General features: G+C 43.4%; 1 protein-coding gene across 1 annotated transcript in view; it reads right to left on the bottom strand.

The window, feature by feature from the left end:
* Positions 1 to 1,543: 1,543 nt before the first annotated feature.
* The window catches only part of LOC141133537 (dynein axonemal heavy chain 2-like), a 345,338-nt gene continuing 329,285 nt past the window's right edge, over positions 1,544 to 17,596 (bottom strand). The window contains exons 81-88 of the mRNA XM_073622980.1: positions 16,035 to 16,219; positions 13,865 to 14,093; positions 11,914 to 12,065; positions 10,231 to 10,345; positions 8,834 to 9,010; positions 8,567 to 8,641; positions 5,845 to 5,995; positions 1,544 to 2,502 (exon numbers count right to left, since the gene is read on the bottom strand). Coding sequence (XP_073479081.1) covers positions 2,348 to 2,502; positions 5,845 to 5,995; positions 8,567 to 8,641; positions 8,834 to 9,010; positions 10,231 to 10,345; positions 11,914 to 12,065; positions 13,865 to 14,093; positions 16,035 to 16,219 — 1,239 coding nt within the window. The 3' untranslated portion in view covers positions 1,544 to 2,347. The remainder of the gene's footprint in view (positions 2,503 to 5,844; positions 5,996 to 8,566; positions 8,642 to 8,833; positions 9,011 to 10,230; positions 10,346 to 11,913; positions 12,066 to 13,864; positions 14,094 to 16,034; positions 16,220 to 17,596) is intronic.

Raw genomic sequence — 17,596 nt, 5'->3', positions numbered from 1 at the left:
AATGGCTTTCTTTTTGCCACTCTTCCATAAAGACCAGATTTGTGGAGAGCACGACTAATAGTTGTCCTGTGGACAGATTCTCCCAACTGAGCTGTGGACCTCTGCAGCTCCTCCACAGTTACCATGGGCCTCTCGGCTGTTTCTATGATTAAAGGAGAAGTCCAACCTGAGCTCTTTTGGCTGGGCTTCTCCTAAGGGTCACAGGAGTGCAATCAGCTTTGTACTCCTGTGACCCGTTTTTTAACAGACATTGTTCTGAAGTCTGCTCTCTGCTCACGTCACACAGATCAGTCCAGGAACCGAGTCATCCCGACTTTGGAAGTCTGGATCCGCCAGGTGCCTGGACTGATGGCAGTCTCAGCCTCCCAGTGAACCGCTGAGACAGCCGCTCCCCGCCCCTCCACAGCTCAGCACTCCAATGAGCGTGGAGGAGCAGAGCAGGAGAGCTGCTGACCGACAGGCAGCAGCTCTCCGCTCGGGGAGAAGAGAGAACCGAGCCATCAGCAGTGTTCGGTGGCTGGGTGGACGACCATGTCTTGGTAGGTTTGCAGTTGTGCCATACTCTTTCCATTTTTGGATGATGGATTGAACAGAGCTCCATGAGATGGTCAAAGCTTGGGATATTTTTTTATAACCTAACCCTGCTTTAAACTTCTCCACAACTTTACCCCTGACCTGTCTGGTGTGTTCCTTGGCCTTCATTATGCTGTTTGTTCACTAAGGTTCTCTAACAAACCTCTGAGGGCTTCACAGAACAGCTGTATTTATTCTGAGATTACATTACACAAAAGTGGACCCTATTTACTAATTAGGTGACTTCTGAAGGCAATTGGTTCCACTAGATTTTAGTTGGGGATATCAGAGTAAAAGGGGGCTGAATACAAATGTACCCCCCACACTTTTCACATATTTATTTGTAAAAAAATTTGGAAAACCCATTTATCATTTTCCTTCCACTTCACAATTATGTGCCACTTTGTATTGGTCTATCGCATAAAATCCCAATAAAATACATTTTACGTTTTTGGGCGTAACATGACAAAATGTGGAAAATTTCAAGGGGTATGAATACTTTTTCAAGGCACTGTATATACAGATTACTGATCCAGCACTGCTTCCTCCTCCTCTAGCAGAAAAAGATACACATGGCCACCTTATACACAACTTATTGATCCAGCAGGTCCTACAACAGCCATTATTGTCAGATGCAAACAAAAACATAGATTAGTTCGGCTCCCATGGTTGAGACGCAGGATCTTCCATTCTATTACTAGGGTAGGACCCACTAATTCGGGGTACTTTGACACAGTAAGTGGGCTTAGCACTATATGACCCTATAGTGTGACCAAACCCCCGTATTTTTTTGAATATGTTCAGGTGTTTATACCTAGCCTTGCAGGATAAATGTCATTCTTGAATGTGTGCGCTGTAATCTATTTTGTACTGTTTGTTGGTCTTATAGCAGCACCATCTTGAATTTACACACATTTTAGGGTGTGCCCCCCAAGTATGTTTTTGCAAACAAAAACAACACACAAACAAATTTTACTTTAAACTTTAAAGAACTTTATTGCAATAGAAACTTTAAACTTTAAATATAAAAATAAGTTAAAGGGGCACTTTGTTTAAGAAAACCAGTCCTAGTGGGGCTTATGCTGTCATTGATACCCATATAACTGCACACTCAGAAGCTGGGAGACAGTCTGTGATTTAGGGCAGCAGCTGCCAGAAATGACAATTAGTGCTCTGGATTGAGACAAGCACACACTATAGAGGGATGTTCTTTGTTCATATTTCATGTCTGAGGTTTACAACCACTTTAAAGAGGAAATTCGAATCTATTAAAAGTAACACTAAACAATTCTATTCAGTGATAGCTGAATATTAAGCAAACGCCTAAATACATAGATGGAATATGTATAAGGGGGTTGTTTTAACTGCCAAAAAATCTGTTTAAGGATGTATTGATTACCGAGTTGCAATCATTTGGGTCTTTCACATACACCAGAGGTTCAGACATAAAAGTCTGAATAATCCTAAAGCTGGCCATACACTAAAAATATCTGATTGTACAATCTCCTTTAAAGTTCCCCAAAACAATCCATTTGATTTGTATACAATCAGGCAGGCCTTTGCACCGCACAGTTGACTGTAGATCCAATCTGATTGTATAATGTATGGTCAGCTTAGTCTTTGCATAAGCCTAATTGTGACTGGTTGTCATGAAGGCTACAGGTCAGTGAAACATTTGCAGTGGAACATGGCAGAACATGTGGAGCACTCTTTGGCGATATGCTCTGTCCATAGGTGTGATTGCTCATACGTGTGGGGAGACCTTTCTGGTCCTCTAACTGTCCAGACTCATCAGCAGAGCCGTTCCTCGCTTGATCCAATGTTCTGGAGGTGACGCCCCGGTGCGAAGATCCACACCTATCACGAAGGAGGCGCGACCAGAAGACCCGGAGCGGATTGGGTAATAATAACATGGGCAGGGGTAGAGACCTGTAATAGACAGTAAAGGGGCTTTTTAGAAAAAAAGATCATAAAAAGTTTCAGTAAAAGGTCAAAAAAACTTCTGAAAACATCCCTAACCTTCAGAGCTATGAAGATAATTCATTGACTAATACAACTCCATTGTTACACAGGACAACGCACCATGGCCAGTAAGTCACAGTGTAGGGTAACTATTACAGTGGTTGTAAACTCCTACATATATGAGATGAAAAAAATTCTCCTACATAAGTTGTACTTGTTAATCTGCAGTCTTCTCCTATCTATAGCCATTCAAACTCCAGAATTTTTACAGCTTGTCTGAACTGTCAGAAAAAAGGGGGCGGAGAGCTGAAAGGGGCTGTAAACCCTCCAGGTTTTGCAACTTAAAGCGGAGGTCAGCCAATTTTTTTTTTTTAAAGTCAGCAGCTACAAATACTGTAGCTGCTGACTTTTAATATATGGACACTTACCTGTCCAGGGTGCCCGCAATGTTGGCAGCCGAAGCCGATCTATCCCTCGACTGTCGGGTGCTGCCGCCGTCATCTTCAGTAAGGGAATCAGGAAGTGAAGCCTTGCGGGAGAAGGCGCCGGAAGTGGCATAGATACCCGCGGGTGGCTCGGGTATCTATGCCTGGAAGTGGGAGCAAAATACCTGTATTAGACAGGTATCTGCTCCCCCCTCCCGCCTGAAAGGTGCCACCGGAGGGGGGGAGGAACCGGAAAAGTTCAATTTTTGGGTAGAACTCCGCTTTAATGCATTCTATGCATTAAGATGAAAAACCTTCTGTACTGCAGCTGACCCCCAGAGCCCCCCTTTTACTTACCTGAACCCGGTCTTTCCAGTTACAGGGACGAGCACTCCAGCTCCAGCCGGTGTCTCGGGTCCTGATTGGATAGACTGATAGCAGCACAGCCATTGACTCCTGTTGCTGGGGGGCAGAGCTGAGTCTTGCTGTCTGTGTCAATGGAGTGCCCTGAGAGGGAGCACTTCTCCAATGGGGCACTCGAGAAGAGGAGGAGCCAGGAGTGCCGCCGAAGGACCCCAGAAGAGGAGGATCGGGGCAACTCTGTGCAAAACCTACTGCATAGAGGAGGTAAGTATAACATGTTTGTTTAAAAAAAAAATCAAACCTTTACATATCCTTTAAGTTACACTCACAGCACACAGGAACAGAACTGAGGCTGTCAATCAGCTGGAGATCCCTCCCCTGTCACCATTTTTCTCTTGGTGTCAGGAAAACTTGTCAGAAGTGACTCATGCTGATAGCAGAGGAAGGAGGCAGCAGACAGAAATGACACTTAGTGCTCTGGACTGAGACAAGCACACACTATAGAGGCATGTGCTTTGTTCATATTTCACGTCTGAGGCCTTACAACCACTTCATTATGTAGAGGCTAAAACAATTCACCCAAAAGTTCTCAGAAGACATCACAATTTCTCCCAAAAGCTAATAAAGATTCTTTTCATTTCTAAAGCCTATTGAGTGTATTATAGATCTAGAAGTAAAGTGGTTCTGATGGATATGTAGGAAGGTGTGTTTCCCTTCAACAAAGCAGATCTGTGGTGAAAACGAACGTGGATGGACCTCGTTCTGGTCTTAGGCTGCTACATCTCTGATACTGAAAAAGGAATATTTTTGGTCGCATACTGAGGAGCGCCTGGGACAAAAGTTTATTTCAGTCTTTTTGAAACAATTAATGGTTATGAGCATCAAATACAGCCAATGTGTTTCCGGCAAAAAAGCCTCTCCTTTGAACAGCCGATGGTAATAGGAACACAATGATTGGACTAGGGCAGTGATGGTGAACCTTGGGCACCCCAGATGTTTTGGAACTACATTTCCCATGATGCTCAGCTACACTGCAGAGTGCATGAGTATCATGGGAAATGTAGTTCCAAAACATCTGGGGTGCCAAGGTTCGCCACCACTGGACTAGGGGAACATTGTTAAGGCTTGATGAAGACTAGCATCTCCTAAGGCAGTGTTTCTCAACCTTGTTTCAATCAAGGCAACTTTTTTTGAAATTCTGCAAAATCTCGAGGCACCCCATTCTAAATGTTAAAAAAACTAAACCAATGCTCTGAACACATGATAGGATTTTCCGACAACAAATGTTGGATGTGAGCTTGTTGTCGGAAAGTCCGACCGTGTGTATGCTCCATAGAATATTTGTTGTCGGAATTTCCGACAACATTTGTGTGACTGTGTATATGCAATACAAGCTGGAGCCAACGTCCTTCGGAAAAAAATCCACGGTTTTGTTGTCAGAAAAGCCTATCGTGTGTACAGAGCATAATAGTTTTACATAATGCAGCAACATTCACACATGTAGGAGATCCAACATTAGAGGTGATTTATTCTTTCAAAGCAATTACACCAAAGCAGGGGTGGGGCAAACATGTATGTGGTGCACATGCCCAACGTCCTCCTCATCAACCGATGTCACTGGTTGTTAGAACACCGGTGGCTAGAAGGCAGGCTTGATCCACCTGCTGACCTGTAAACAATTTTTGGGCAATGTTTAGGCATTTTGCCAAGTCACTCCTGAAGAAACCTCAAGGCACCTCAAGGTGCCTGGGCACCTTGGTTGAAAAAGGCTGTCCTAAGGGCACTAAGAGTGGCTGGGAGGCAATAAATGCCAACCAACGATACCACCAAGATACTAATTCACTCCCTCGTTATCTCTCACCCCCAACTATTGCAACCCCCTCCTTGTTGGCCCAATTCTACACAGGCTATCCCATCTTCAGTCTATCATGAATGCTGCAGCCAGACTCAGACACCTTACCAACCACTCAGTGTCTGCCACCCGTCCCTGTGAATCCCTCCATTGATTTCCACTTGCCCAACAAATGAAATGTCATGCTCTCCTCCAAGACTTCTCCAGAGCTTCTCTCATCTTCTGGAACTCCCTACCCTAATCTCTCTGGTTATCTTCTACTCTGTGCACCTTTAGGCAGTCATTGAAAATTAATCTCTTCATCTCTAAATCTCTCCCACCTCGGCTCTTTCCATGTAATGTGGGAGTTTATTTTTATTTGTGACTGTAGTGTTCCATTAATTCATAAAACACAGGTGAAATCCAAACTGGCAATCAGAATTAATAAAGACAGATTCCTAAGTGTCAATGAGCATTAACAAAGACAGGTTCCTCGCTAGGGAATAGCTGGACCTATCAAAGACTGTCCAAACAACATCACAAATCAACCTTAATGTATAATTCTTCTCCTTGATGTGAAGTTTCTACATTAGGGTGCATGTATATACCTCTGTATTATTACATATATATATATATATATATATATATATATATATATATATATATATATACACACATGTTCAAGTATACCTTTGCTGCTCTTCTTCTTGCTCTCAGTTGGTCTGAAGTGCACAGTTGGCAATGGACACACCAGTTGCATTGGCTCTGCCTCCATCAAACATGAATTCTTCTTATCCCATCCAGCTCCTTCCAGATACAGACCGCGAATCCACACCCCATCCTAAAAAAAATGGACATTATCATTATCCATCACTACTAGTGTGTCACCCCGTGGGAAAACATCAAAAATACACAATATTACCAAAAGTATTGGGACACCTGCCTTTACACTCACATGAAATTTAATGGCATCCCAGTCTTAGTCCGTAGGGTTCAATATTGGGTTGGTCCACCCTTTGCGGCTATAACAGCTTCAACTCTTCTGGGAAGGCTGTCCACAAGGTTTAGAAGTGTGTCTATGGGAATGTTTAACCATTCTTCCAGAAGCACATTTGTGAGATCAGGCACTGACATTGGGCGAGAAGGCCTGTCTCACAGTCTCCGCTTTAATTTATAAGAGAAGAAAAACAGCAACAGACGCCTCTTAGCAAGATAGTAATATTTAATAGCAATTTTGTATTAAAAACACTCACATATAGTGGCTTATTAGTCCGGCGCAGGGTGTTCCAGTAATAGATGATCTCTGCGGTGTGTTAAGCGGCTTAATGGCAGTACAGCACATACTATTGACTCCCTCTCACTGCCTGGCCAAGTTTCAAGCCTCGTTTTGGATCATTTCGTATCCCGGAAGCTGCGCTGAACACACGAGCCGACAGCATAGAGGAATTAGGCTTCCTTCCATCGCACACCGCAGAGATCATCTATGGCTATTACTGGAACACCCTGCTCCGGACTAATAAGTCACTATATGTGAGTGTTTTTAATACAAAATTGCTATTAAATATTACTATCTTGCTAAGAGGCGCCTGTTGCTGTTTTTCTTCTTTTTCTTCTGCCCTACAAAAAAGACTGTATACTTCTCACAAAAAGCTATATTTAGCTTAAAGGACTATTGTGATGCTTGCACTTTGTTTTTATCACTTATGTTGAGACCTGCGCTGCTAATTGTTGTTATATTTGTCATTCCGCTTTCATTTATCCCAAAGGGATTTTATTGGGTTGAGGTCAGGACTCTGTTCAGGCCAGGCAAGTTCCTCCACTCCAAACTCCCTCATCCATGTCTTTATGGACCTTGCTTTGTGCACTGGTGCGCAGTCATGTTGGAACAGGAAGGGGCCATCCCCAAACTGTTCCCACAAAGTTGGGAACATGAAATTGTCTAAAATGTCTTGGTATGCTGACGCCTTAAGAGTTCCCTTCACTGGAACTAAGGAGCCAAGCCCAACCCCTAAAAAACAACCCCACAACATAATCCCCCTTCCACCAAATGATTTGGACCAGTGAACAAAGCAAGATTCATAAATACATTCATTATTGAGTTTGGGGTGGAGGAACTTGACTGGCCTGCACAATCTGATAGAACTACCCATACCTCAATCTGATAGAACACCTTTGGGATGAATTAGAGCAGAGACTGCAAGCCAGGCCTTCTCGTCCAACATCAGTGCCTGACCTCACAAGTGCGCTTCTGGTCAGAATGGTCAAACATTCCCATAAACACATAGACACACTTGTTATAGCTGCAAAGTGTGGACCAACTCAATATTGAACCCTACGGACTAAGGCAGGCATCCCAATACTTTTGGTAACATAGTGTATGTTCACCAGCATACCCAGTAGCTCGTAAAGAGCAACTTTAATGCTTGTATGTAGAAAAAAACATTTCTACACGTGAGCATTAAGATTGTGCTCTGCAAGCTACTGAATGTGCTGGTGAACATATTTTTGATGTCTGACTACCATGGTGGCATCGTCCACCATACTCTCACCAAGCACCCTCCTTCTAAAGGTCTTCAAGCTATTTGGAGTGCATCCGGATATACATATTCACCTTTCAGGAGGAGGACAGACTCATAGCCCCCTTCTGTCTGTATCACCCTGCAGGAGGAGGACAGACTCATAGCTCCTTCTCTCTGTATTACCCTGCAGGAGGAGGACAGACTCATAGCTCCTTCTCTCTGTATTACCCTGCAGGAGGAGGACAGACTCATAGCTCCTTCTCTCTGTATTACCCTGCAGGAGGAGGACAGACTCATAGCCCCCTTCTGTCTGTATCACCCTGCAGGAGGAGGACAGACTCATAGCTCCCTTCTCTCTGTATTATCCTGCAGGAGGAGGACAGACTCATAGCTCCCTTCTCTCTGTATTATCCTGCAGGAGGAGGACAGACTCATAGCTCCTTCTGTCTGTATCACCCTGCAGGAGGAGGACAGACTCATAGCTCCCTTCTCTCTGTATTATCCTGCAGGAGGAGGACAGACTCATTCATAGCCCCCTTCTGTCTGTATCACCCTGCAGGAGGAGAAGAGACTCATAGCTCCCTTCTGTCTATCTGTCTATATCACCCTGCAGGAGGAGGACAGACTCATAGCTACCTTCTGTCTGTATCACCCTGCAGGAGGAGGACAGACTCATAGCTCCCTTCTGTCTATATCACCCTGCAGGAGGAGGACAGACTCATAGCTACCTTCTGTCTGTATCACCCTGCAGGAGGAGGACAGACTCATAGCTCCCTTCTGTCTGTATCACCCTGCAGGAGGAGGACAGACTCATAGCTCCCTTCTGTCTGTATCACCCTGCAGGAGGAGGACAGACTCATAGCTCCCTTCTGTCTGCAGATTTCAATTCTCACCTTTGGAGGATACACCAGGTTATTATCATCTACAGTAGAGACAATGAATTCCCAAGATAAAGAGTCCACAGAGACCTAAAAAAAGACAAAACATTATTCATCATCACTGAATAATCCTTCTATAGATTTGTAGCCATAGTATAGTGCTATTATATCATTCACTTTGACACCACTAACGAAATGCTAAAATCCTCCTAGAATATGTTTACATTGGTTGCCATTGCTCTTTTGTTATCCATATCAGTGTACATTGGCCCATTATCTTACATTATTTTGCCGGGCCGCGCTCTGGAGTACAGCAGTCAGGAAACCAGTTGGGAAGGTGAATGCGGAAAGCCAGAACAAAACTGGAGGGCGCGCAGTCTCTGCCCAGCGAGCAAACATATCTACACGCGATGCCAGGTCCCGGGTCCAGGCTGCCAGTGGTTTCAAGGAAGGGTAAGCCTTTAGATGAAAATGGTTATTAGTTTGGTTATTCCCCATCACTTACATCCCAATATCTTTTAATTTGTCTTCATGTTCACTTCAGTTTTCTAATCATAGTCATATTCTACAATCTTTTAGCCATGAAAACTTGCTTATTTATTTAATCACCTGCTGCTGTATTTTATTATCCCTTCAGATTTTGCACCTCTTTTCACACTGCCTTCCATCATCTCTCCCCATTCCATCCTCCATCACCTCTCTTCATCCTGCCCTTCATTATTCCTGTTTATTTCATCCTTTGTCACCTCCCTACACCCTGCCCTCCATCACCCCTGCTCATCCCATCCTCTGTCACCTCCCTACAACCGGTGCTCCATCATCCCTCCTCACCCCATCCTCTATCATCTCACCTTCTATCCTACCCTCCATGATCCCAATCTCTACCACCTCCCTACATCCTGTGCTCCATCATCCTTCCACACCCCATCCGCTATCATCTCACCTTCTATCCTACCCTCCATCATCCCAATCTCTACCACCTCCCTACAACCGGTGCTCCATCATCCCTCCTCACCCCATCCTCTATCATTTCCCCTTCTATCCTACCCTCCATCATCCCATCCTCGATCACCTCTCCACATCCTGCCCTACATCATCCCTCCTCACCCCATCCTCATCCCTCCATTCATCATCCCTTTTTTCCAGTCTTCTATCAGCAATCTACATCCTGCGCTTTATCATCCCACTTCATTCTGTCCTCTATCACCTTTTTTCATCTTGCCCTCCATAATCCCTCCTTATTTCATCCTCTATCACCCCTATATATCCTACTATACATGATCTACTATACCCTTCTTTTCCCTGCCTTCCATCATCTTTCCCCATCCTGTCCTCAATTCCCTTTCATCATCACACTCTCTATCATCTCGCTTATCCCACTGTCTATTACCTCTCTTCATCATGACATCTATTCTCTCACCACGTTCTCCTTCACTTCTCTTCATTCTGCCTTCCATTATCCCTCCTCATCGAATTCTCTTTTACTTCTCTTCATTTTGCCCTTCCTTTTCCCTCTTCATCCCATCTTCTATCACCCCTCTTCATCACTCCTCCTCCAATGCTCTATCAGCTTTCTTCATTCTCTCCTCATTCCCTCTGTCATCTTTCTTCATCCCCTCTGCTGTCACCTCTCCTCGTCCTCCCCTCCATCATCCTTTGTCTTTAGTAAATACACACACCTTTTCCCAGAGTGGTGGAACACGGGCATCATATATGCAGGTGAAGATCTCCTCCAGCTCTGTGGACATGACCACCAAGCCTTGTATTCCGTATTCCAGGTCCTGCAGAGATGACCTACAATGCAGAGTAAAATGTAATCATTTTTTTTAGACACGGTGTAAATTCCTTTTCTTGAAGTCTATTGAGGTACACAGGAAGTCTTTAACCTTTTGATTATAATGCCGCCTACAAGAGCATTGGACACTAGCAAAAAAAAAAAATGTAGGCCAGCCCAGGATATTACACATCTTACTACCAGCATGCCTCAGTTTAGAAGCAATACAGTACCGAGCACACACAGGGGTGGGACCTGTGTCAGTCAATGGACTCCAGGAAAAGGATTTTACAGTGAGTAAAAAAATTATATTTTATTTCTTGCCCATTGAGGGACACAGGAAGTCTTTAACCTTCAGGATGTCCAAAAGCTGTCTAGCTTAGGGGTGGGCAATGGCACAATTGCTAAAAAGCCCAAAGCAAATCCAGAAAACTGGGGACTGTTTACAGCATAAGGAGCCGCCTGAAGGACCTAATGACCTAAGCTGTCATTAGAGGGGGCATAAATGTCTACCTGGTAGGACTTAGAAAGCTTGTGATCAGAAGACCAGGTGGCAACATTACAAAAAGTAGTTGTCTGATTCCAAAAAGGCCAAGAAGCGCTCAAAGACCTAGCAGAGTGAACCATAACAGGAAAGGGGGAACCTGATCCTTGAGGCCACAAGTCTGAATGATTGTCTGTCTGGACCTCCTAGAGATGGTAGAAAAAGAAGCCAGACCATCCTTCTAGGGACCATCCAGAATGACAAAAAGTGACTCAGACTTTCTGTAAGAAGCAGTGGGTGAGGGGTTTATTTGAACAACCCTAACCACATCCAGACATTGAAGGGGAATTTGCTTCTGATGAACCAAAGCTGCACACTGGCACAGGAGAACAATGTCATGGTTTAGGTGAAAGGCAGAGACTATCCTAGGCACGAAGGTCCCTGGGTTTCTAAGCCACCTTGTCTCTATGCAAGACAAAAAAAAAGGTTCTTTCTCAAGATAATCTTGTCAGTTCAGCTATTACCTCATAGAGATGACAAAAACAAGGTAAGTAACCTTGTGGGTGGAAGTAGAGGGAGGAATATCTCTAATGGTTTCAAGAAGGAAACAGTTCTCATGGAGTCCTAAGTAAATGGCTGGAGGGAACAACATGGGAGACCCCTGTATAAAGGTCCTAATCAAAGAGTAAAAGGCCAAGGGTCTATGAAACAGAATAGAAAGTGCAGAGACCTGACCTTTGATGGCACCGAGAGCCAGACACTGGTCCAGATCCAACAGCAGGAAGGAGAAGAATTTGGGCTTCAACAGCCATGTCGTTACAGCCGGAGACAAGAGAAGAAACAAATTGCTAAAGTTAATCTTTACAACAGCAGAGCTGAAGAAAAGACATCCGTTTACCTAGGGCACTGGAATAAACTTGGGGCACGTGGATAATAGGAGGGGTTTTACTCTGGGCTGGCCTACAGATTTTTTTGTCATTGTCCAATTCTCCAGTATAATCTGAAGGTCAAAAGTCTCCTGTGTCCTTTGATGGATGAGAAGGAAATATAATTATAGCATGCCATTTCACTTTATGAAACTTCATTCTTTGGATCCACACTGACCTGATGGTGCTGATCAGTGCGTTGTATCTCTGGATTTCTTGTAGTAACACAACGTTGAGTGGATTTGGGTCATCGCTTAAAACTTTCACTGTTCCCTCATAATCGATTTCCTGAGGAATCTTCTGACGAACATCACTCAGTAACTCCAAGACCTGAGAAAGAAGGAATGGTTGTCTGTTAAACTTTTAAATGTGAAAGAACTGTATAATAACACAAACTGCAAGGTGTCAGCTACTTTTATTAGCCAGAAAACTCTTTACTGTGTGCCTTTCTGAAACTGGTTTCAACCTGCTATTAAGGCCTCCACTTCAGGACCAAGCCTCACCCATTCCCATGTCCACTGGGAGTGCTTTTAATGGCACAATTTGAACAATAGCATTGTGGGTTTGGGAAGGTCGGTCAAGCAGGTATTAAAAAAAGAGGGGGTGCACAGAAGAGGTTTTTTTCTGATTAGCATTGGTAACAGTAGCTACTTTTTAGTATTTGCTTTTAGGCAAGCATTCTTAAAAATAAAACAGTTGGCAAGTTTTCTTTAGGGTTTCCCCTAAAGGGTCGCTCACCCTGTCTGATACCTGTGGGAGTTCATTCTATGGATTGAAGTAAGTTGATTCATGATAAGCTGGGCTTGAGTCCAGGCAGTTTTCTATACTTAGCCTGTTTTGATACTAATTTGATTATCATTGTTTACAGGGGTTATCCCCTTGTGAATGATTATCTACTTGGATCTTCCCTGTCCTATTGGTATCAATGTGAGGTAGAGGAAAAGCAGTTTGTTCATTTCTGATAAAGGAATTGTTTGGGTAAGAGGAGCATATCAGACTGTTTGCTTCAAAGGGGCTTAAACTGTGCGGATGGATTGGTTATGACGGCCTGTGTTTTTTCAGATGGCTTATTCCCGTTCAAGCTTGTTATTACCATTTAACGTATCCATCAGCAGTATCAACCTCTTGATTTCCTGACCTCCAAATAAAAACAGGGTAGGTTAAGTTGGATCCTACAGGTATTCCTTGATTGATCTAATTTAAATATAATTGCCTTATTTGAATATAATTATGTATGTTCCTGCAGGTTTTGATTGTAGGGTTTTATCCCTTCTATGGCACACTGATATTCTACTGGACCACCTGATGGGCCTGAGAGTCCTCTGAGTCCTACCTACGTTTAGGGTGAGAGTGCAATCATTGGATGACTTAGTCACCACTGTATGTATGTAAATATATGAATTGTAGATATGTAGACCTATATATATATATATATATATATATATATATATATACATACATACATATGGATGTTTTTTAAGTATTTGTATGTTTATTAAAACGTATTTTTTTGTTATTTTAGTGATATTGTATATAAAGGTCTTACAAGAGCTCCAGAAGAAGCCATGTGTATGGCGAAACATGTAGAGGAAACAAATCTTTGTACTGCGACCGCATGATTTTTATGTGCTGGTTTTTAAAAAAATAATTTTTTAATGTTTGTTTAATAAAGTTATCAATTTGATATTGTTTCAAAGTTAATCAATTCTGCACCTTTAAACTCCCTTTTTCACTGGCTTAATCTTTCCTAAATAAGTGTAAATGTAAAGTGTAGTTCTTTACACTAAGTCATTTTACTGCTATGCTGAAAATTACTATGAATACCTGGGTGTCATTGGATCTTTTTTTCTAACTTGTATGGCCCCTGCATTTGAAGTTAAAAACAGTCAAAAGGTGAGGGCTTTTTTTGGGTGACCTTGTTGGAATGTCTAGTATTATCTGCATATATATGATGATATAAAAGACCATTTTATTAATATGCAAAAGGTTTAGAAAAGATTTAAAGGCTCACTAAAAACCATTACAGGTTCTCTTTCAATGAATTCAGGGTATTAGAATAAGACCAGATGATGGAACAAGAAGATCTTAGAGCACACAGTCACAGAGAAGAAATCAAAAGCAAATCTGACCTTGTCCTCTCTGCTTTGCCCTCCGGGAACGTTCTGTGTGACCTGAGGCTGCAGAGACAGCAGAGTGTCAAACAAGGTCCGTGCCTCGGTGATCTGGCTGGCAATATCTGCGTTGGGGTGCTGCCCGAAGGCTTCCGGGTGATCCACGGTGGGAAGTAGGGAGATAAACTCCTTGTATGATGGCAGCGGGCCGTCACGAGGGATGTAATATGCATCCAGAGAGGAGAGCCTTTGGAGAAGACATATAAACATGGAGTACAATCCCTTCATACTCTACAATGTTACCTTTTAGAAGAAAACTACCATCAACTACAGAATAAGCCACACACAGAATGTATTGATTTTACCCTGAGCCGACCTATAGATTAGCACTGAGACAGAACAAGAAGTAAATACCAGTCAGTATGGTGCACTACAATTTGGCATACCCATGCAACAAGGACAATGGCTGTCCTCATGTACACATATATTTTCAAACTATGCACAGAAACAAGGAATGAAAAACATGAACGCATATCGATAAGATAATGGAATCTTTCAGGAGAGGAATATGGTAGCTGCCATTGTCGACTTCTTTTAAAACGTGCAGGTCCAGGGCTGCCATCCTGTTCCTAGCTCTGGTGCAGGTCCAGTTTGCCATCCCAATCCTTCATTTGGTGCAGGTTCAGGGATGCCATCCTAATCCTAGCTCCAGTGCAGGTCCAGGTCTGCCACCCTGATCCTTGCTTCGTTGCAGGTTCAGGTCTGCCATCTTGATCCTTGCATTGGTGCAGGTCCAGGGCAGCCATGCTGATTCTGGCTCCAGCGCAGGTACATGCCTGCGATCCTGATCCTAGCTTTGGTGCAGGTCTAAGGATGCCATCCTGATCCTAGCTTCAGGGCAGGTCTAGGGCTGCCATCCTGATCCTAGCTCTGGTGCAGGTCCAGCGATGCCATCCCAATCTTAGCTCTAGTGCAGGTTCAGGTTTGCCATCCTGATCCTAAGTCTGGTGCAGGTCCAGGTCTGCCACCCTGATCCTTGCTCTAATGCAGGTCCAGGGCAGCCATATTGATCCTGGCTCCAGGGCAGTTACATGTCTGCGATCTTGATCCTAGCTTCGGTGCAGGTCGAGGGCTGCCATTCTGATCCTAGCTCCAGGGCAGGTCCAGGGCTGCCATCCTGATCCTAGCTCCCGGAAAGGTCCAAGGCTGCCATCCTGATCCTAGCTCCAGCGCAGCCATCCTGATCCTAGCTCCCGGGCAGGTCCAAGGCTGCTAACCTGATCCTAGCTCCAGGGCAGGTCCAGGGGTGCCTAGCAAGGATCAGGATGAAAGTCCTGGAGCCAACCACTGTAAAAACAAGTCATTTAACCAGATGTCTTCTACCTGGTCTTTAGCCTTTCCTACTGGCCAGGTCAGGATGACATAACTTTTTCCCGGCACTTGGAAATTACACCCAACATCTAAAAGATGCGCGGGTGTCAGTGTACAATTTGGAAAAAAATTGACAACAGCTAGAGGAAGAGATTTTACTGCAGAAGAAACACACAGAATCTCTTCTATCACAAATACCTACCTGCTAATAGTTTTTATAAAAACTATTTTAGGTCAGTTTTAAAGCAGTAGTAAACCATGGCAGAGTTAAAAAAAAAAAAACACCTGTAAGACAATGGCATAATGTGCTAGTATGCATTGCATGGTATGCCGAACCTTCAGAGCGCATGCGCCAGTGACGTCATTGGTTGCATCCAGGGTAAATATCTAAACCATACACGTTTAGGAGATATTCATTTTACCTACAGGTAAGCCTTATCATAGTCTTACCTGTAGGTACAAATCACAAAGCGGGCTTTACTACAGCTTTAAGGTTTTAACTAGTGAGAACTAGTAACACAAACCTGTCCCATTCTTAATTCTTACACAGTGCTGTCAAAATGACAGCTTTGAGTATTCCCTAATGATTGGGAACCAATAAGTCTGTTTCCTGATCATGTGATTACCATGACAGTTATGAAATGGTGATCACATGGGTTTGTTTACAACTCTGGTCATGGAGGTGGTAAAATTAAAGATATCATTAACCCTCCTTGGTTCAGTGATAGCCACAAAGCATATCAGCAGGGGAGATATAGACACAGGTTTATACTTAAAATAATGGAGAAACAACAATATTAATAATAGAAGATCTTACTTGTAGAACTGAGTGGTAAGAGCTTGCTCACAGAAATAGTCATTAATATATGTTCCGAGCAGTCGTCGATCCCAATCATCTGTCACGTGGCCACCATAGTTGACTCCAGAGATCAGATACTTGAGAGCTTCCCAAGGGGTCTCTTCATACTCATCCAAGTACAAGCTGAGAAGATTCTCTGAGACCTGCAGATGGAAGCATAAAACCCGGATCTACCATCATACACAATTCACTGAAGGTAACCTAATCATACACCACCAAGAACTAGAAAGGAGGAGACTGAAAGAGTCAAAGCGCCCCAACATTGTATATATTGTATTGCATGTATCAGGGGCTCATGATGATGCCCTACTGGGTGAAAGGCACTGGGTAGAGTTAGAGCTGGTGAGATCACACAATGCTATAATGCACCTTAGAGGAGTTCCTCTGAGTTCAAATTCCTCCAAGATGAGTTCTCATCTTTTTTAGTACTGCTTTACACTTTATGTCAAAATTTTAAGAGAAATTTGAACTATTCCAGTTTCTTCTCACTTCTCTCCTACCTGTTCTTTTCTGATACACTTACATAGTTACATAGTAGGTGAGGTCGAAAAAAGACACAAGCCCATCAAGTCCAACCTATGTGTGTGATTATGTGTCAGTATTACATTACATATCCCTGTATGTTGTGGTCATTCAGGTGCTTATCTAATAGTTTCTTGAAACTACTGATGCCCCCCGCTGAGACCACCGCCTGTGGAAGGGGATTAAACATCCTTGCCGCTCTTACAGTGAAGAATCCTCTACGTAGTTTAAGGTTAAACCTCTTTTCTTCTAATTTTAATGAGTGGCCACGAGTCTCGTTAAACTCCATTCCACAAAAAAGTTTTATCCCTATTGTGGGGTCACCAGTACGGTATTTGTAAATTGAAATCATATCCCCTCTTAAGCGTCTCTTCTCCAGAGACAATAAGTTCAGTGCTTGCAACCTTTCCTCATAACTAATATCCTCCAGACCCTTTTTTTAGCTTTGTTGCCCTTCTTTGTACTCGCTCCATTTCCAGTACATCCTTCCTGAGGACTGGTGCCCAGAACTGGACAGCATACTCCAGGTGCGGCTGGACCAGAGTCTTGTAGAGTGGGAGAATTATCATTTTATCTCTGGAGTTGATCCCTTTTTAATGCCAATATTCTGTTTGCTTTGTTAGCAGCAGCTTGGCATTGCATGCCATTGCTAAGCCTATCATCTACTAGGACCCCCAGGTCCTTTTCCATCCTAGATTCCCCCAGAGGTCCTCCCCCCAGTGTATAGATTGAATTCATATTTTTGCCAAACAAATGCATTATTTTACATTTTTCTACATTGAACCTCATTTGCCATGTAGTTGCCCACACCATTAACTTGTTCAGATCATTTTGCAAGGTTTCCACATCCTGCAGAAAAGTTATTGCCCTGCTTAGCTTATTATCATCCGCAAATACAGAGATTGAACTGTTTATCCCATCCTCCAGGCCACTTATGAACAAATTAAACAGGATTGGTCCCAGCACAGAACCCAGGTCTTACTACTGAATAATTATGG

Source organism: Aquarana catesbeiana, linkage group LG03 (genome assembly GCF_042186555.1).
Source record: "Aquarana catesbeiana isolate 2022-GZ linkage group LG03, ASM4218655v1, whole genome shotgun sequence".
NCBI lineage: Eukaryota > Metazoa > Chordata > Amphibia > Anura > Ranidae > Aquarana > Aquarana catesbeiana.
This window is presented reverse-complemented; position numbering and strand designations above follow the sequence as displayed.